Consider the following 20478-nt stretch of genomic DNA (forward strand, 5'->3'; position numbering starts at 1 on the left):
AGCTAGGAAAACTCAAGCTCAGACAGGTGAATTAAGTAGCCCAAATTCACACAGCCGGTGAGCAGTCCAGTCTAGGCTGTGAGAACAGCCACTACACCACATTGTTTGTGGACTCTGACAATAATTAAACCATAAATAGTATAAACCACAGTCAACTAATGACAACTTTCGAAAAGGAATCAAGAGTGGGTGTTTGGCCTCGCAGTTAAGACGCTGGTTAAGATGCCACCTCCAACACAGAGTACCCGGTTCAATGTCCACTCCTGGCTCCTGATCCCAGCTTCCTGGTCATGTGCACCCTGGAAGGTATCAGTGATGCCTCAGGGAAGTGGGTTCCTGTCGCTCCCATGGGAGACCTGGCTTGAGTTCCAGGCTTTCAGCTCCAGCCCATTTCAGGCATCTGGGGAATGGACCAGTGGATAGGCGCTCTCCGTCTGTCTCTCTGCCTACTCGTCCCCACCAAAAAAGAAAATAAGTCGGCCGGCGCCGCGGCTCACCAGGCTAATCCTCTGCCTTGTGGCGCCGGCAAAACCGGGTTCTAGTCCCGGTCGGGGCGCCGGATTCTGTCCTGGTTGCCCCTCTTCCAGGCCAGCTCTCTGCTGTGGCCAGGGAGTGCAGTGGAGGATGGCCCAAGTGCTTGGGCCCTGCACCCCATGGGAGACCAGGAGAAGTACCTGGCTCCTGCCATTGGATCAGCGTGGTGCGCCGGCTGCAGCGCGCCGGCCGCGGCGGCAATTGGAGGGTGAACCAACGGCAAAGGAAGACCTTTCTCTCTGTCTCTCTCTCTCTCTCACTGTCCACTCTGCCTGTCAAAAAAAAAAAAAAAAAAAAAAAAAGAAAAAAAAAAAGAAAATAAGTGTCTGTGTACGTGTGGGATCAACCTGCAGCAAACACACAGGAAGGACTTTCTCACAGAGAAGCCACTTTGCTGCCTGCGGTTGAGGTGAGTCAGCACATACGTGCTGCCACTCCCCGTCTTGGCTGGGCCGGCACCGCAGGCTGCAAGGATACCGGGAGGCCCGTGCGTGAGTCAGCACTACTCCCTGGCGAAGCAGGCTGTCCTCACCCCCAGCTCACATCTGCTCGTTCTCCTCTGCAGCTCTTGCGAGAGCCAGGAGGATGCACAGGATCCCCGCTCTATCTCCCCAACATGAATCTCTGACTGTATCCTGGCCTCCCAGAGACCACGGTGCACAGCAGTGATGGGCACAACACGCTGTAGTCTTTCCCTCCACAGAGGGCCAACTGAGGCTGAGAGGCCCAAGTCGGTGGGAAGGGCGACATGGAGGAGTGTGCTGGGTTTGCTCCTTACAAACCCACCCATGGGTGCTCCTCCAGCAGCAGATACTGTGAGGACAGCCTCACACCCACCCTCTCCTCTCCCTGTGTCTTGGCCAGGGCGTCTGCAAGAGACTAAGCCCACCCCAGCTCCTGCAGTGAGGCCCAGCTGGGCTAAAAATCCTGCCCAGGGTAACCCATCTGCCTTCCATGGCTGTGGGAAATGATATAGGGGTGAGCACTTGATTTATCGCACCCCAGTCACAGTGAATTCATAATTCTTCCTTATGGTAGTCAAGGCAGGCTGTAGACATGAGGGCTGGGACTATGGCAGCCATTTCTTACCAGAGAGAGCCAACCTGCAGACAAAGTTTACATATAAGGGAACACTGCATTGAGTAAAGATGCAGCCCCAATCAAACCATGCCTGAATGTATCGTAACCAACATGTTCCCTTTATGGGTTTGCTTTTTTAAAAAAAGAGTTATTTATTTGAAAGTCAGAATTTCAAAGACAGAGGGAGAGACAGAGAGAGAGAGAGAGAGAAAGAGAGAGAGAGAGAGAGATCCTCTATCTGCTAGTTCACTCCCTAGATGGCCACAACAGCCAGAGCTGAGCCAGGCCAAAGCCAGGAGCCAGGAGCTTCTTCCAGGTCTTCCACATGTATGGAAGGGGCGCAAGCAAGTGGGCCATCTTCTGTTGCTTTCCCAGACCATTATCAGAGAGCTGGATCTGAAATAGAGCAGCTGGGACTTGAACCACCACCCCTATGGGATGCTGGCCCCTATCATTATGTTTTGAGACAGTCCGAGTTGGGTTTCATTTTCTGCTGCTTTTAACTAAAGCATCCTAACTGATAACTACCATTCAGACTGCACTACAACACTTTAACACCCATTTTTCTACAGTTTTTTTTTTTTAAAGATTTTATTTATTTATTTGAGAGGTAGAGTTACAGACAGTGAGAGAGAGAGAGAGACAGAGAGAAAGGTCTTCCATCTGCTGGTCCACTCCCCAAATGGCTGCAATGGCCACAGCTATGCCGATCTGAAGCCAGGACCAGGTGCTTCTTCCTGGTCTCCCATGCAGGTGCAGGGTCCCAAGGACTTGGGCCATCCTCCACTGCTCTCCTGGGCCACAGCAGAGAGCTGGACTGGAAGAGGAGCAACCGGGACTAGAACCGGCACCCATAAGGGATGCTGGCACTGCAGGCAGAGGATTAACCTAGTGTGCCATGGTGCTGGCCCCTTCTACAGTTTTGATCAAATCAAATGCTTATGTGGCTCAGAGCTATAAATATGCCCCAAATTTTCAAGTCTCAGCTCAGAGGTCACCTCTTCTAGTTGACACACTTGTTTGTTCATTTGTTCAACAAATAGAACACTGAAGCTATGATGTGCCAGTTAATAATACAAGTTCTGAGGCTTCAGGATGAATAAAACATGATGCCTCCCCTCGAGGAGTCCAATGGGACAATGATATAGGTGAACCAACAGACAGAAGCCAGGAGGTAAGGGCTTTGATTGGGTGAGTACCAGGTGTTCCAGGAACACCAGGGACAGATTGCTAATTGAGACCCATAGGCATGGCAGCTTGGAAAAGCTTCTGGGACAGATAATGCTGAAAGCAATGCCTAGGTCAATGGGTCTGCTCCCCATTCCCAGCTCAGCTCCCCAGTGACATTTGGTAATGTTAGAGACATTTTGATTGTCACGACCAGGAGGAGCTACTGGTAGCTAGTGGGCAGAGGCCAGGGCTGCTGCTGAACACTGCACAGGGCACAGGGCAGCCTCTTCCTCCCAACACAGAGAGCTACACAGTCCCAGATGTCCCTGGTGAGGAGGCTGAGCAATCTTGGCACAGATGCAGCAGTCCAGAAGGGATGCTCCGAGCAGAGCAGTGAGCACACGCAGAGCCACGGAGAGGTGAGACCACGTGACCTGTGGGGGAAGGACATCAGGGCTGGAGCCCAGGAGATGGGCGGGGGAGGATGAGCACCAGGGAGCTGGGCATGCCAGAGAGCAGGAGTCCTGAGCCAGGAGCTGCAAGTTTGAGTCTTTTCCCCAAAGCTGAGGGGAGGGCCTGGAGGATTGGAAAGCAGGGATCGTGTTTTAGGAAGCCTCCCCTGGAGGCTGTTTGGAAGCTTCAGCAGTGGTCAGTACCGGGGACCAGGCAGTAGCAGTGGGACAGAGAGGAGGGAAGAAACTTCAGAGGATGGCCTCTTCTCTTCCAAGTTCACTGCCATAGCAGGTTGCACGTGCCTCCACTTCTCTCCTCCACTAGCCCATGATTAGCTGGGGTGTGCACTAACCAGAGTGAATGCATCTTGTCCTTTTCCACAGAGCCACACAGAGGTAAGTATAGTAGAATCCCGCATGGGGCTTAAATGCTGACCTTGGCAGAGGGGGAGAAAACCATGTAGAGTAAAACCCTAGAGGAGAGGAAGAGGATCTCTTAAACCGTCCATGGAGAATAGTATACATGGTCTCATATATATAAAACCTTATTATGTAATAGGGAAAAAGAAAGAGAATCCACAATGTACAATAGGGACAGAATATATATGGAAAAGCTAGGGTGTTTTTTTTTTTTTAGCATTCTTTAGATTATTATTTTTTCTTTTTTTTCAGGGCTTGCAGTGTTGAATTTATGCATGTTAAATTTATACTCATTGAATGTTTACCAGAAGAAATGAAACAGACTATAACTTCTCCATTGTCCACTAGCTTTTGGCTTCTGCAAGAGCCTGGGGGCCACAGCAGGCCATGCAGCACAGAGTGGAAGGAATGGTGGCCTCCATGCCATGCTCTCAGGACTAGGGACTGATCCCCCAGCTGTCAGACACACTGTCATTGCCAGTCTGAGATGTCAGCTCTTCTTGGGAACTGCCCTGGCTATAGAGCAGCCTCACCCAAGAACACCCAATGACAAATCCATTCTAGAGAACAAACGCGCAGCTGCTTTGCCCAAACTCAGGCCAACTCTTCAGGGTCACTGAGTTTCATAGCTCTTCATGGGTTCAGCTGAGGACTTGCAGTGTTTGTAACATAGCCCAGTCTTTCCTTCCTTCCTTCCTTCCTTCCTTCCTTCCTTCCTTCCTTCCTTCCTTCCTTCCTTCCTTCCTCCCTCCCTCCCTCCCTCCCTCCCTCCCTCCCTCTCTTCTTTCCTTCCGCCAATAGCATGCTGGGGAAACCTGACCTGCAATAACTGGCTACCCCAGCCAACAGGTAGAAAGGTCTCAGGCAGATCCCCAGAGGAGCAGAGCTGGGCACACAGGTACCTACAGTAGCAAAGTCCAGAGCACAGGGGCTCTGGGAGATGTGCCGGTGGATAGCCCTTGAGTGTTCCTGACAAAAGGGAAGTAGGTTGTGTCCCATCCAGTGGGAAGGTACCTGCATGGGAGGGAAGTCCGGGCTTCTCACTAGCTCTGAGTGAGGTCACTAGACCCCCCTCGAGATCCCTTCTTCTCCCTCCCAAACAAGCCAAGAAGAATCCCACCTCCAACTCTCTGTTTGTCAAGTGGTCTCCATCTTGGTGGCGTTAATATGGATTTTTCTGGGTAGCCGTCCACCGGGTAAGACCTAGACTTTATCTAAAAGCCCCCTTTACCACCAAACACTTCAACTTCTTGGACTCAGGTTCTCCCAGGAAGTCTGATTTCCCATGATCACATGATTTCCTTGGATAAGAAGCCCCTGTTAAAATACAACATACTGTAGATGAACTTGAGATAACACCTCAAGTCAGTTATTAAGGCATAAATTAGCCAGCAGAGGGAAGAGAAAGAAATTAAAGGCTTAGGTGGAGAACTGGCCAGAAAAGCTCTACATGGGGAGACGGTGCTGTGGTGTAGCAGGCTGAGCCTTCCTCTGCAGCGCCAGCACCCCATATGTCCCAGCTGCTCCTCTTCCAATCCATCTCTCTGCTAATGGCTCAGGAAGGCAGTAGAAGATGGCCCAAATCCTTGGGCCCTTGCACCCACATGGGAGACCTGGAGGAAGCTTCTGGTTCCTGGCTTCAGATTGGCCCAGCTCCAGCTGTTGTGGCCATCTGGGGAGTGAACCCTTGCTTTGTCTGTAACTCTACTTCTCAAATAAATAAATTAATCTTAAAAAAAAAAAAAAGAAAGCTCTTGATGGGAAGCAAGATGTGGTGATGGTAGCCAGGTCAATCCAAGAGTGCCTCCTACTTCAGCAAGCATGTTGCTTTTAGAATAAGAGGAACAAAATCCTCAAATCCAACCATTTGCTTCCCAATGAAGCCAAGATCTGGTTGTGCCCCTAACAGGAGCTCCTCTACCTTGCGATGCCAGGACATGCCTGTCTTTGCCTTGATTTCTATCAGGCTAAGATGCTGGGGCTGCAGAGGGCAGGAAAGATGCTCATTCATAGTAGAATTACAAATTTTCCGAGAAGGTCTATGACTTGCTATAAGCTCTTGCAGGCAGGCAGCAGCTATACAGACTGTTTTTACTCTTTGGCAGGTACAACCCATCCAAGCAACCATTTTAATTCCTTGGTCTCCTTCAAGTAAACTATTGCTCACCTCTAACAAAGGGAGCCAGTGGCATTGCCAGCCAGAGACCAGCAAGATGAGCACCTCATTACCCAATTCCACACAGCCCAGGGCGCCCAGGCCTTCAGCTGGCTGCTGGGGACTGAGCTGTCACCTGTGGGTCTGTTCTCCCCTTGGCTACGTACTTTTCTCTACTAGCTGCTCCAACTGTTTCCCAAGTGTTGCTCTGCCTAGAAACTCCACTCTCGTCTTGTGCTTACTCTCTACCCATACTGGAGATGGTGAGCAGGCATTAACACAACCTCTGTAGTGTTGAGGCCAAAAGGCTAATGTAGATGTCCGGCCTTCTGTGAGCTGGGGGCAAGACTCAGGTTCTGTCACTTTGATGCATGAGTGTGCAGTTGCACAGGAGACACGAGGCAGGCCCCGTATTTCTGCTGCCCCAGCTGTTGCCAATACTGCTACTGGAAGCTGGGATGCCGAGTGCCAGGGTCAGTTCCCACTGGAGCTGGGCTCTCAAGCCCACAGCATGCAGTGGCCATGTCTCCTTGACCATGGCAGGCCTGGGCATCCTGCTCCCCTCCTTCCTGTGTGGGGCAAAGGCTGCAGTCCCTCATCAGGGCCAGCCCTGTGATGATGTCCCAGGAGTTTTCCTAGAATGTTCTTCCAGCATACTGATGACTTGGGGAGAACCCAATTCCTCCCCCTCATTTTTCTGTCAGTTTAAAACAACTTGGGGCGGGCATTTGGCACAGCAATTAAGATGCCGCTTGGGATGTCTGCATCCCATACGGGAGTGCCTGGGCTCAAGTCCTGGCTCCACTCCCAATTCCAGTTTCCTGCTAATGCACACCATGGGATGCAGAAGGTGATGGCTCAGGCACTTGAGTCCCTGCCACTCATGTGGGAGACTCAGATTGAGTTTCTGGTTCCTGGCTTCAGCCTAGTCCAGCCTAGACTGTTACAGGCATTTGGGAAATAAACCAACTGATGGAAGATCTCTCTCTTTCTCTGCCTTTGCCTTTTAAGTAAATTTTAAATATTAACTAAATGAATTAATTGAAGATACCTTGATGTTTTCTGCAGTGGGACCCCTTCTTATAGATTTCCACATCCTTTTGCATCATAAAATCACCTTTCGAGGACATTTAAAACATTTCCCTGGAGCTGCCACTGGAATGAGAGCTGAGGGCTGTGATGGCTGGGGTAGAGCCTTGATATTGCCTCCTCTGGGATGCATCAGCCATCCTGTCTAATATTTCAAACCTATTGCATACAGGTAGCATCTGACCCCAGTGGCATGCCAGAACTGCTTATCACATATGGGTGCTCCTTGACATACTATGGGTTACCTGCTGATAAACTCACTGAAAGTTCAAATTGTCCTCAGTAAAAAAAAAATGCATTTAATATACCCAACCTGGGGCTAGCATTGTGGTACAGCCAGGTAAGCTGCTGCTTGTGACTCCAGCATCCCATATCGGAGTGCCAGTTCAAGTCCCAGATCCTTAGCTTCCTGCCAAACACCCTCGCTTAGTTCCTATGAACGCGTATTACTTTTACACCATCAGAAAGTACAAAAACCCTGAAGTCAAACAATTATAAGTCAGGGGCCATGTGTACGTCCCAGTGTGGAGAAACTTAAGGGCAGCGCCTTGTGCTTCGGAGGGTCAGCATTTATTTTCAGCATCATCATTCAAACAAGTACGCTCATGTTTTTGAGATCACATGAGCTTCTCAAAGACAAACACATTTTTAAAAAATGTGTTGGATTGAAGCAGACTTCCCCTAAAGTCACCTGTTTTGGAATATTTATGCCTGTCTGTGAAAGGTGAACCATTTTTTTTTTTAATTATCACTCTCCTTCCATTGTTCCAGGTCACTCAGTGACATGGCGTTCCTAAGGTATTAAGTGAGTACTATAAGTCACACTTCTGTGTTTTTAAAAAATCTGCAATGTTCTCTTTTTAATATTAATAGGGAAACCTTTGACCTATTTCCTCATCACTATAAAAGTATGCTTAGAATCTAATATGAAATCTGTGAGTATGAATCTTGAAATAGATTCAGAATCCTATCATAGTTCAGTGCCTGAGCATCAGAAAAAGTTTTCCACACTAAGTAAGCATCTGGGAAGAATGTTCCCTCTTGGTCATCAGGAATTAACTGGGAACTTCAAATACCCAATTTTCAATCACAGCTTGTTTTTCAAATCCATTCATGTATTTGGCTTAAGAAATATTTTTATAAGAAAAATTAACACTGGATACTTTAACCTAGTAGAAAGAAACAGATTTGCCTAGAGCCTCTGGAATTTTATAAAACTAAATTATCAAGTCGTTTTATGGAAAAGGAAAAAATATATAAATATATCGTTCTCAACACAAATATCAAGCTCAACTGTACGGAAGATTATTAGAAATTCAAATTAGGTAGGATGTCTCTGTTTTGAATAGAGCCATTAAAAATCCATTTAAAGCTTTTGTGGCAAATAATGGATTAGCAGAATATATTTAAGAAATCAAGTGTCATTTTCAAGTTAAGATGTCTCAAATTGTAGCAAGTTTACCCAGCTACATTTGGCTTATAACTTACTGCAGAACTTTCTTATTTGTAATTAAAGAAACATTTTAGGGTAACAGGAAAGAAATATTTTTCATAAAACCTAGGAGGATCTTCGAGACCAGTTACAATCCTCGTGTCATCCCCGTGGTCTCAAGTGATTTCGAGGGTTCACTGCAAGTCCCAGGACGTATGTAACTTGACAGGAGGTGCCACATTGCCACGCCACCTCTGGGATAGTCTGTTGGGATGAGGATTTTTGCACTTTGCACATACCACTGAACATATGCGTGTGCTTTGTCATGTGAAATCAGCAAATCGCTCTGTTAGATGTGTCATTGTTTCCATGGCGTATTGAGGAGTTATGAAATCAGGAACAAATCCAACTTTTCAACATTTGCTATGGATTAAAAGAAGCCCGTGTTCAAATGAATCGCAACCCATAGCCATGGCTCCTGCTGAGTTTCTAGGAACAGGCGGAAAACCAGAAATGCAGGACCTTGACACTCTCTATGGAGTGTAAGGTCAGCAAGGTTCTAGGCACGAAAGGTACAATTTCGAAATTGAAATCCTTTTAGCAATAATCTGTCACTGTGACGCATTCCAAGTAGTCTTGGCAAAATCGGTCATTAAAAGCAGAAATCATTTCGGTGCACTTGTGAATCCCACAAACACTTGGTAAACAAGCATTCCGAGAGGCTGCCTCCCCTCGGCTCGGAGGCCCCACTGACTTACATCGTATCCGCTGTTCCGGATTCCGCGCCGGGGTCGCTCCCGCGTCACCAGCAGGTCCATCTCAGTCTCGCCTGGGCTCGGGCTGTTCAGAGACTGCCGGCTTCGGTAGACAGAGTTCTTCATCTGTTGCCTGAAGAAAATCCAACAACTGTTATGATGCAGCAAATACCCTGACAGATGGAATTCTCCACTGATCCAAACCACAGGCAACCAATGAAGGCTTTGGATTTGTCTCATAAATCTCAGAATTGATGGTATTTGTTCCCCAGCCATAAGGGGCCGTAGAAAGAATGGAATAAAGACTCCCCCCCCCCCCCCCCGGATGCTGTAACCATTTGGCTGGATGCTAAGGAGTTTTTCCTATAGAAAATAGGTAACTACAACCGATCACAACACTGCAGCCTCATCTGAAATTCTGCTGATGGCCAGGTCAGGGGTTCCCTCTTGACCCCTACGACAGCTCATGCTGGCACAATATGCTTGTCTTGTTGGCTCTGCTCATGCAGCAGCGTCTTGTTCCTTTTAAGCTTCCGGATTTCACACCCAGGATCCTATGATGTGTTAATAAACCCTGCAGTGAGTGGGCTGCTTCATACGATGACTGTTGATGGATTTCTTTTCCACCATTGCCACAGCGGATTGCCTTCTGGACTAAGAAAGCATAACTCAGAGGCAATTCGGGGCCTGTCCGTCCATCCCTCCCTCCCTTACTGAGTGCCTACTATGTGTCTGGCACTGTGGAGGAAGAGGAACAAGACAGACACGGCCCCTGCTGTCCCACAGCTCACAGCCTAGTGAGCAACACAATTGACATGACCATCTCAGAGGTCTAAGTGCCATCAAGAAAAACAAAGAGCTACAACCGAGGTCGGCCAGAATGGGGGACAGTTTCAGTTAGGGTGGTCAAGGAAGGCTTCCCGGGGGAAGTGACATCTCTGCTGAGTCCCAACCAGAGCCACAGACACGCTGATCCAGGCTCAGGGCATTTCCGGCCCAGGGGGCATCGTGCATGGAGGCTCCACTCAGCCACGGCTAGGAAACCTGTACGCGTGTCACACGGCCTTGTGTCCACTTGTCATTAGAGGGATCATTTTGATGAGTGGGAAAGAAACAGCAACATGAGATCATGGCTGTGCTTCTCTTCTTCAGCTTTCATGAGTGGGCAGTGAGGTCCGATGGCACGAGGGACGTTCCCATGGTCCTGCCGGTGGGACGATTTCCCTCTCCTCCAAATGGCTCTCTGAAGAATCTGCATTCTAGACCCTCTATCTGGAGCAAACACCCCAAGCCCCACCTGTTTTACGTCTCAGTTCTAGGGTGCTAGCTACTGATGGGGTGAAGGTGAAGAGATCGCTCTGTTTAGTCCCAGGGACTATGGGAAGTCAGAAACCCGGCAGGCATCTGTACTGTGTCATGAACACACACTAAGCTAGTCATGGCATTGCAGCCACACGCAGTCCAGAGCAGACGCTGGCTTTCCAAGTCACAGCATGATCCTTGCAATAAGCCTCGGGAACAAAACACACTATCAGATCCACTCTTCCACCATGAGAAGCGTTTACCTACTTAGAGAGCATCTTTTGTCTTTGCTTGGCAGGTAGCCATGCTAATGTTTCCGTAAGAGCTCCATGCTAAGAGCCAGCTCTGTAGCGTAGTGGGTAAAGCCGCCGCCTGCAGTGCTGGCATGCCATGTGGGCGCCAGTTCGATTCCCGGCTGCACTACTTCTGATCCAGTTCTCTGCTATGGCCTTGGAAAGCAGTGGAAGATGGCCCAAGTCTTTGGGCCCCTGTAGCCACACGAGAGACCTAGAAGAAGCTCCTGGCTTCTGATCAGCCCAGCTCTGGCCATTGCAGTCTTTTTTTTTTTTTTTTTTTTTTTTTTTAAGAGAGAGCACCATGCTATTCCTCAGGGGCTACCTTTCCTTCAGAGGTAGGCATGTGACTCAGGTTGGACCAATCACAGCATCACATCCCCACAGCCACAGTGACTGGTCGGGGGAGGGTATATAATCTAGTTGGTCCAATGAGTCTGAGTCTCTAGCCTGTTGCTATGGCAATTAGGAAAGAGGTATTCTACAGGCACTGATATTTCTAAGCAGATAGGATATAAGCCTGAGTTGCTGGCAGCCAGTTTGCCACAATGAAGTAAGAGCCTGCCTGAAAATGTGGTCAGCAAAGAGTGAGGAGAGGATAAGATCGGGTCCAGGAGATACTGTGTGACCCCCTGGTCTGCTATGCCGCGGCCTTGCCTTTTCAGTAATGCTCAGAAATGCAGGCCCCTTTTACTGCATCAGTTTGTGCTGGACTTCAATCATTTGCAACCAAAGCATCTAACATGGGTGCTCACAACCTGATCTATAAACTGCGCTCTACAGTTGTCTACAGTTAAAGTCTTCCTTTAGGAAGAAACACCACCTCCGCCAGCCTGTGAAACAGCAGCTGTTCTGAGTGACTCACACGTGAAGGCAGACCCCAAACAATTCACATCCTTGACCTGATTACAAACCATTTTTTTTTTTGAAAAAGCAGCCATCACAACTGTCCTTGCATTGCCAATCAGCCCATTTAGAAAAGTTGTACTGATAAAGGGTGACGGTGGAGTAAATACTAGGATTAGGTCCTCTTGTCAGTATCAGTGAGATTGTGTAAGACCTTATTGGATCAGGAGCACAGACACGGTGTACTTCTCCCCCAGGGACAACGTTCTACTGTGTACACAGCTTAAAGCTGCCAACACGGGCCGGGCCAGCAGTGTGCACTTGGCGTGTGGGCATCCACCTAGAAATAAGTGAGGCTGTCAGGCAGAGCTGCTACTCATTGGAACCACGTAGAGTTTCATCAGGTGTAGTTCTTTCTCCATTGTATTTTGCTATATTTTGGAAAGTGAATGAATTTTGAAACATGCAAACCTGAGCAGCTTTTTCCCCTCTGAAAACACTGCTGGGTAGCTAATGATGAGCTTTTTACTTGGAGTTTTAGGGGCTTTTAAATCTCAGGACATTGTAAAGAAAGGAGTTCTCCAGTTGTGTTCTGTGCAGCCCTGGGGCTTCACAGAGATGGCCTGGAACACTGTGGTGAGGAAGAGGCCCGGCTGCCATCAGAGCAATGGGCTTTATGCTGGCATGAGAGCAGGTGGTTTGTCCAGGGGGTGGATCTAGGAATCCTCTAGACCCCCTAGCTGGCAAGCAGGGTAGGAGGGGAAGGGAAGCATGGCGATCAAGGTAGAGTGTGGAGCTGGCTAGGATTTGGGCCAACTGGGGCTCAAACTCACTGGAGAAGCGTGGGAGACAGTTGCTTCAAAGTGCACATTTTATTTTTATTCAGGCTGGCAAGGGTCAGCACACCAGCGATGACTGCTATTGAAAAGACAGCTCCCAAGAGGAAAGGCCAGTCCTTGCCAGAGGGGGTCCCACGGGGAAGCACAGGCTCATCCATCCAGAGGGAAATGAGGGCACAAGCTTTCACTGTAACTTCTGTGCGGAGACACAGGCAGGCAGGGGCTGAGGTGCTGTCCCTAGTTACCTGGTACCTGACTTTGGGGCAGGTGCACCAGAGCCCAGAGGTGAGAGCCCTGGGACAGCACACACAGCAGGCAGTCTGCACACAGGCCTGGATGGGCCAGTGTGCACAGGACAGGCTTTGGCAGGCGAGTCCTTTGCTATCCTCAGGAACTGGGGGGCCCTCAGGATTGGGGAGTTCCTCCAGGGTCAGTGAGGTCTTCAGTGCCAAATCATCAAATCCAGAAACTAGGAAATGCGGCTATTACAAAGGTGGGGCTTGCACCTCAGAGCTCCCTTGCGGGGGTATTTATCCATCTGATGCCGGTCTGCTGTACACAGAGGATGCTCCACAGAGGCCCCCAGGGAGAGTCCTAGGAGCTTGGAGGAAGTCGGATGCACTGTCTGTACAGGTGCAGTGAGAGCTGAGCAGAGACACGGGCCCCTGATGACAGCACCTGCCTGTTACGTTATGTGCTCTTTTCTTTAGCTAAGTGATTACAACATAAAAGTAGGCATTCTATAAAGAGCTGTGAAACTACGTGAAACAGTTAAGCAAAGAGCCCTCACTTGGAATCTAAACTTTGCATCTTATTCGAGTAGCTCAAAGGGTAACATTCTGGGTCCTGATGCTACCTCTGGGCAGAGAATAATTCCCTCGCTCTGGCCCCATTACGTGGGAGCAGAGCCTCTGGGGAGCTGTACCGTGAGCAGCAAGTGAAGGGAACTCTAACCTAGGATAACAGGTAGGTCACCTACAGAATGTAGCAAGAATAATACCCCCAGCTCCCTGAGATTCTGCCCCTCTTTTCCCATCAGTCTTTCTATCTCTCCACTGACCACTGATCCTGTCTCCAGTCCTATCCCCAGCAAACCCAGTTTGTAGCTACCCATCTTGTCTCCTCAATTGGTCAGAACTTAAAAACAATTAGCTTTGAGGCCAGTGCTGTGGTACAGTGGGTTAAGCCATGGTCTGCAGTGCCGGCATCCCACATGGGTGCCGGTTTGGGTCCCTGCTCCTCCACTTCTGATCCAGCTCTGTGATAATGGCCTGGGAAAGCAACAGAAGATGGCCTAAGTCGTTGGGCCCTTGCACCTTTGTGAAGCTCCTGGCTCCTGGCTTTGGCCTGGCACAGACCTAGCCATTGCCACCATTAGGGGAGTGAATCAGTAGACAGAAGACTCTCTCTCTCTCCTCTCCCTCTCTCTGTAACTCTGCCTTTCAAATAAATAAATAAATATTAAAAAATTTTAGTTTTGGTGCTTTAACAGCATTAAATCATTTTTTTCAATAGACATTCACTGAGAATTAGCTACATACATACAGCATTAACAGGGCTTAAGAATCTGGCCTGCGGCGCCGTGGCTCAAAAGGTTAATCCTCCGCCTGTGGCACCGGCACCCTGGGTTCTAGACCCAGTTGGGGCACCAGATTTTGTTCTGGTTGCCCCTCTTCCAGTCCAACTCTCTGCTATGGCCTGGGAAGGCAGTGGAGGATGGCCCAAGTCCTTGGGCCCTGCACTCCATGGGAGACCATGAGAAGCACCTGGCTCTTGGCTTCAGATCAGCGTGGTAGGCCAGCAGCAGTGGCTATTGGGGGGGTGAGCCAACGGAAAAGGAAGACCTTTCTGTCTCTCTCTCACTGTCCACTCTGCCTGTCAAAAAAAAAAAAAATCTAGCCTGGGTGGATGCTTGGTGCAGTGGTTAAGAAGCTACTTGTCTCATATTATTAGAATGCCTGGGTTCAAGTCCTGGCTACCCACTTTTTTAAAAAAAGATTTTATTTATTTATTTGAGATGTAGAGTTACAGACAGAGAGAGGGAGAGACAGATAGAAAGGTCTTCCATCCTCTGGTTCACTTCCCAAATGGCTGCAATGGCCAGAGCTGGGCTGATCCAAAGCCAGGAGCCAGGAGCAAGGAGCCAGGAGCGGGGAGCCGGGAGCTTCTTCTGGGTCTCCCATGTAGGTGCAGGGGCCCAAGCACTTCCACTGCTTTCTAAGGTCATAGCAGAGAGAGGATAGAAAGAAGAGCAGCTAGGACACAACCCAGTGCCCATATGGGATACCAGAGGCTCAGGTAGAGGCTTAGCCTACTTATGCCACAGTGTCAGCCCCCTCACTTATTTTTTTGAAAGGCAGAGTGATAGACAGACAGACAGACACACACAGACAGACAGACAGACAAAGAGAGAGAGAGAGAGACTCTTCCATCCACTGGTTCACTCCCCAAGTGGTCACATATCTAGGGCTGAGTTGGGCTGAAGAAGCTTAGAACTCCATCTGGGTCTCCAACATGGGTAACAGGGGTCCAAGTTCTTGGGCCATCTTCCACTTCTTTCCTAGGTGCATTAGCAGGGAGCTGGATTGGAGGCCGTGCAGCTAGGACTTGAACTGGTGCTCTGAAATGGGATGCCAGCATGGTAGACAGTGGCTTACCCCATTGCAGCACAACACAGCCCCTGCTATTCCACTTCTGATCTGCTTCCTGCTTACATACACCCTGGGAAGCAGCAGGTGCAAGTACTTGGGTCCCTGCTACTCATGCAGGAGACCTGGATTGACTCCAGACTCCTGGCTTAGGCCAGGTCCAGCCCTAACTGTTGTGGGCATTTAGGGAGTGAATGAGCAGATGGAAGATCTCTATGTCTCTCTGTCTTTGTCTGCCTTTCAAATAAATGAAAAAAAAAATCTGATATGCAGGTATGCTTGGGAGTAGAGCTGCAACTCCCCAGGAATAAGTTTTGTTCTTTCTTTGTTCAGGCTCTTTTCATAAAAAGCCTTAAATGAACAATTTTGTTTCTCAAGTAACTTTCAAGTGATGCTCACTTTTATTTGTATGCAATGTGGCATTTGTTTTCCCTAAATGTCAGCAGGAAACTGAGGGAAAATAGTTCCCACCATAGTTGACAAAGACCACTGAGGTCAAAAGCCCCAAAGTGCAAAGCAAATGCTGAAGAAGCCACCAGCCTCCCAAGAAAACCCAGCTCTTTTCTTCTGCAGCTATTAACACAGTGACACATGGACTGTGAACCCTTCACGGTGTCATTTTATATCAGTAGCTTGTCAGACCAACCAAGACTAATCGGAAGCACAGTAAATTAAGAACAGGCTTTGAATCTCCACTTTTGTTCGCTGAAAATAAATCACGTTAATTTAATTAATAAAACATGGCCCCAGTTTGATTTTGGGACTCCCACGCAAGCTTGTCATAGTCATCTTTGCTTTCAATGAAGACCTATTCAGGCCAGGGAATGGCCTGTGGCTCCCAGTCTAAGGGGATGTGCCTGCCTGTGATGGCTTCGTGGTGGCTCAAAGCCAGGGGACGGGCACCAAGGAGCATGTGCTTTGGAAAAAAGTGGTGTCAGGCCATGAAAATGTCTGAGGGAGGTAGGAAAGGAGGAAAAGTGGACAAGTTTGACCATGTTAACCTAGAGTCTGCTTAGTCAGCCACAAAGCTTGGAAGGAGGCTGCTGTGGTTTGACTAGTTTTCCTCTACAAAACCCATGTGAAGCTTGGGTGTCATTGGTAGTGTTTAGAGGCAGCACCTTCGGGAGACGATGGAACCTGGGTGAGTTCAGCCCCCTTGTGCTCTCTTTGTCTGGCTGCCTTTACCGTGGGATAACGGAGAAGATGGCCATTGCCAGACACTGGTGCTTTGACCTTGGGATTCCCAGCCTACAGAAGTGTGAAAAAATACATTTCTGTTTATTATAAATTACCCAGTCTTGGGGTGATTCTGTGACAGCAGCACAAAACAGACTGAGGCAGATGTCAGTTCAAACCACCATGCCCAGCCCTTCCTTCCTCACTAACCCAGGCCTCCCTCGCCCCCTTTCAGATTGTTGTAGCTCCTCATGCTTCAAGGCCAACCGCACTAGCGATGAACACGTTTTGGGGGTGATCATCTTTCCTCCCCATCAGAACTCAGTTTGACAAGAACAGCGACCAGGCTGCTCACCATAAAACATGGATGCGATTGAAAGAATAAATGCACACAGGATCCCGACGGCCTGCAGGATGCTGCATGATGTCTCATCTACAGCAGGTGACAGCAACTACAGAGTAAGCAGACGCATCTATGAATGAGGAGAGACGAGCAGCTTGCAGTGTGCTGACTGAAGCCAAATGAAAAGAGGAGGCGTGGCACTTGCTTTTCTTACGCAAGAGCCGCTAACACATAACTGAAAAAACGCAATTGTCCCTTGATCTGGACATTGCATAACCATGTGGCTGATAATTATATCTCCACCCAGCTCTGAGACAGCTTCTGATTTGGAAATACCGTGACGGGAAAGGACAGTTATTTGTCCAGGATTTTTTTTTTCATGGTTTCAATTTTAGTTTCTTCCAGACTCATCACGGAGCACCTGCTTGCACAGACCAGCGAGACCCACATCAGCAACCTGTACAGGTCACAGTCCTAGGGATCCACAGCAGAGGACCGGGGCTGTGTTGCCCAAAGCGCCCTCTGTGCCCATCCCGACCATGCAACAGTGACCTTCAGAGAATCCCCTGGAGACTGCACCTGTTTTTAGGCTCCGCAAATGGAGCACACAGTTCCGGGTCTGGTTCCAAAACATGCTCAATTTCCTTTGGGCCTGTTTCATACATCTTCTTTCTTTCGGTCAGGCCCTTGTTGGCCTCCACGGGGGGGAAGTCGTAATAGCCCTTCCTCTTGGCCTTGAGGCGCAGTTTGTTCCGGTAGTGCTCAATGTCTGACTTCTGCTTCAGTGCTTTGTTGACCTGTGGGGAGAGACAGTCTCAGGCCCGCAGCGGACAGGTGTAAACTCTCGCCAGAAGCTCCTAGGCCGCACTTCCGGTCCTCCGAGCCAGCCCCAGCCAGACCCACCTGTGCCCCATTCCAACACCAGCCCCCACCCAACGTGGAGGCTGGCGCTCACCTAAGTCACCTGAGAACCTCCCCAGGGGCCTCCTCTCTGAGTCTGACCGTGCCCAGGCCTAGCCTGGACTCCACGCACGTTCCCAGGCTAGCAGCCTCAGCCTTCCTTCTGCCTGAGGAGCCCAATGGCGCCCCCTGGCCAACTTTAGCTGGTACTCATGGAGAGGAGGCCATTGGTCCTGAAGAGGGGGCTGGGATGATCGGGGTGGGGAGGGAAGCAGGTACCAGCTCCCAGCACGGGAGAGCAGGGTTTTGTAAATCTAGGTGCTTCTTGAGAGTCAGGTCGTTTCGAAGCCTTGTACAGCCAGTGAGGCCAACCAGGTTCTGCTCCTCAGGGCAAAGCCAGGCTGGTCTTTCAGAAAGGAACGTGGCTAGCAGACCTTCTGGCCTGCCAAAGACACAAGCAGCTGACTATGCTAAACACGGAGCAAATGATGAGGGGTCACACTCACATGCTGGAACCTTCTATGCTGCTCTGCTCCCTTTAAAACAATCCTTAAAAGACTTCCTTGTAATTCACAAAAGCAGAATTTATGGCTCTGGGGTTACGCTTTCTTCACTCCACCCAGCCACCCATAAGAGAAGCAGAGAAAATCACACATCAATCCGGGTCAAGCTCCACATGGCAGCAAATCACAGAGGGCAGCTCAGGGCTGCCTTCCGGTCCAAATGCCAGCAAGGCCCCTCTTGGTTTCAACTACTGACATGTAGCAAGTATCCATTTTGGACAGGAAACGCCCATCTGTCATCCTTCTGTGATGAGGTGAAGGGCTGGGGGGAAAGGGGCAGTGTGCTGAGCCTGTCCCGGCTGGGAATCTGTCTCCAGGCCATGTGTCATCAAGCGGGGTGTGGTGGGCAGACCCAGGGGCAGTGGGCAGAACAGTCATCAGTGTGTCAGTGCCAACCTCGGAGGCTCTGAGTAGCTGGACTGCACATCAGGGAGCAGAACTGTGCCCCAGGAAAGCTCCCGTGGCTGGGAGTGTTCTCAGACCACGTGCAGGTCCTCACGTTATATTCCCAAGGGCCATAAGGTATGTGTAATCAACTAATCCTCCCTCACTGGCTCGCTAATTGCTTATAACAATAAAAAAGTGTTTATTATATGCTATGCATTGTCATAAGTGCTCTGTGTGTATAAACCAATTTGATCCTCATAGCAGCCCCATTGTATGGATGGAGATACTGAGGCTCAGAGAAATTAGCTAACCTAAGTCACACAGATAGAAAGTTTGGGTTAAAAACCTTGCAGCATGGCCTGAAACTCCCCACTCTCTTGAGTACTACGCGATTTTTCTCTGATGAGCTGTGGTAAGTCAAAGAGAGGAAGGGAGCCCTGGACAGGGGTCGGGGCACCTGAACATCACAGCTGTCATAATAACCTGTGGTGTGCTTTCAGCAAGTCACTGACCCCTCAGGCTTCAGCCTCTTATTTTAAAAATCCACGCACAGTGCTGTTATAATAAAATGCCTTTTCCCTGACCTTTTGAAGCACCCTCACACCTCTCTATGTATCTCATCACACTCTAGCATGTGTTGCACATCATTGCCAATTCTTATGAAAGTTGATGGACAGGTTGACATCCTCCTGGAAGCAGCCACTGTGCTGTTTCAGAGCTGCTCCTAGGATACACATCATTCCCAGGTCCCTGCCCATGTGACAGGAGCACCTCTGCTTCCCTCTCAATTACAGTGGACATCCCCTAATGGGCGTCAGAAGTATCATCAAGAAGGGGAATGTTGGGGCCAGAGTTGTGGCGCAGCAGGTTAAGCCGTGACCTGTGACGCCAGCATCCTATCACATGGGCACTGGTTGAGAGTCCCAGCTGCTCTTAAGAAGAAAAGCAGAGGCCTATGTATGGGAGAAGGTGTGTGTAGAACTTCGAATGCTTCTCTTCGTACCCACAATTTTTAAAAGTCTCCCTGGGCTTTCTGCCCGAGTAGAAATGCATGGAAAGTCTCACCAACACACTTGTCTTAGGCAACTTGTGTCCTGATTTATCATCAGAGGCCTGACACATGAAGAGGCTAAAATGACCTACCCAGCCCGGGGAGGCCACTGGGAGGGTGCGTCTGCACCCAGTGCTCAGAGACCCGCGGGCACTTACCTCCCCGTTGAGGACGGCCGAGGACTCCTGGCTCCTGTCGGCGGGGGGCTGTGCCACGGGCAGGGCTGCAGGTTTTATGGCGATGAGCTGCACAGAACCTGAGGATGTGTCGAAGGGATCCACAGCCGCCTTGCCAGAGCTGTCAAAAAGACCCGTGGCCTCCTCTTCCTCGCTACCTGGCACTGAAGCATGACACAAACACATGGAGCGTAGGATGCAGGGAGAATCAGCCCTAAGCACGCGACTTTACTCCCAACAATCACCTCGGGCAGGCCACTGCTTGTGGTTTTCTTTTCCACTTAACATCTAGACCATTTGGCCCTCCTCTGCATTGCCATCCTTGGGCAGGACAGACCGGGGAAGGTGTGGATTTAAACAGTGAACATCATCCTTTCAAGACTGACCCAATGCATTTCAAAACATTAACGGGTCAGTTTTATTTTCTCTGCATTTAAGACAGAAATGGGGAAAATGAATTTGGCCAAACCTTGCAACTAAAATCTACCCGCCAACAGGATCACAGTGTCTGGTCCAGTTTCTGCCTCCAAAACCACTGATGTGTGAAGGTGACAGATCTTCCCTGGCCCACCAGCCGCCAGCATCATTGCTGAGACTTTTAATATTCTGAAGGCTGCTTTGATGATTCGGGCTTTGGGTTCTTTCATTTGCCTGAGACAAAAGAAACCTATGAAAAAACCACCCAAGAAACTAATTTAAAGCTACAGACAACTCCCCTAAGTAAACAGAGTGATCTCCACCTACGCCCTGGAAAATTACAATTCTTCCGACTGATGGACAATTCTGCTGTGAACATGGAAAGATACCAGACTGCCCTGTGCTCCTACAGCTAACCTGACAGCAAAAGTCCAGGGCCAGTGGCACCTT

At 49.4% G+C, this 20478-nt stretch overlaps 2 protein-coding genes across 5 annotated transcripts in view; one reads left to right on the forward strand and one right to left on the reverse strand.

The window, feature by feature from the left end:
• CD59 (CD59 molecule (CD59 blood group)) overlaps positions 1–20478 on the forward strand; it is a 684742-nt gene that overhangs the window by 88113 nt on the left and 576151 nt on the right. The gene's annotated exons all lie outside the window — the stretch shown is intronic.
• The window catches only part of KIAA1549L (KIAA1549 like), a 319252-nt gene that overhangs the window by 37370 nt on the left and 261404 nt on the right, over positions 1–20478 (reverse strand). For all 4 annotated transcript variants that reach the window (XM_008269586.4, XM_002709213.5, XM_017345847.3 and 1 more), the window contains 3 exons: positions 19594–19775; positions 17114–17331; positions 9091–9220 (listed from right to left, as the gene is read on the reverse strand). In XM_008269586.4, coding sequence (XP_008267808.2) covers positions 9091–9220; positions 17114–17331; positions 19594–19775 — 530 coding nt within the window. The remainder of the gene's footprint in view (positions 1–9090; positions 9221–17113; positions 17332–19593; positions 19776–20478) is intronic.

Source organism: Oryctolagus cuniculus, chromosome 1, assembly GCF_964237555.1.
Source record: "Oryctolagus cuniculus chromosome 1, mOryCun1.1, whole genome shotgun sequence".
NCBI classification, from domain to species: Eukaryota; Metazoa; Chordata; class Mammalia; order Lagomorpha; family Leporidae; genus Oryctolagus; species Oryctolagus cuniculus.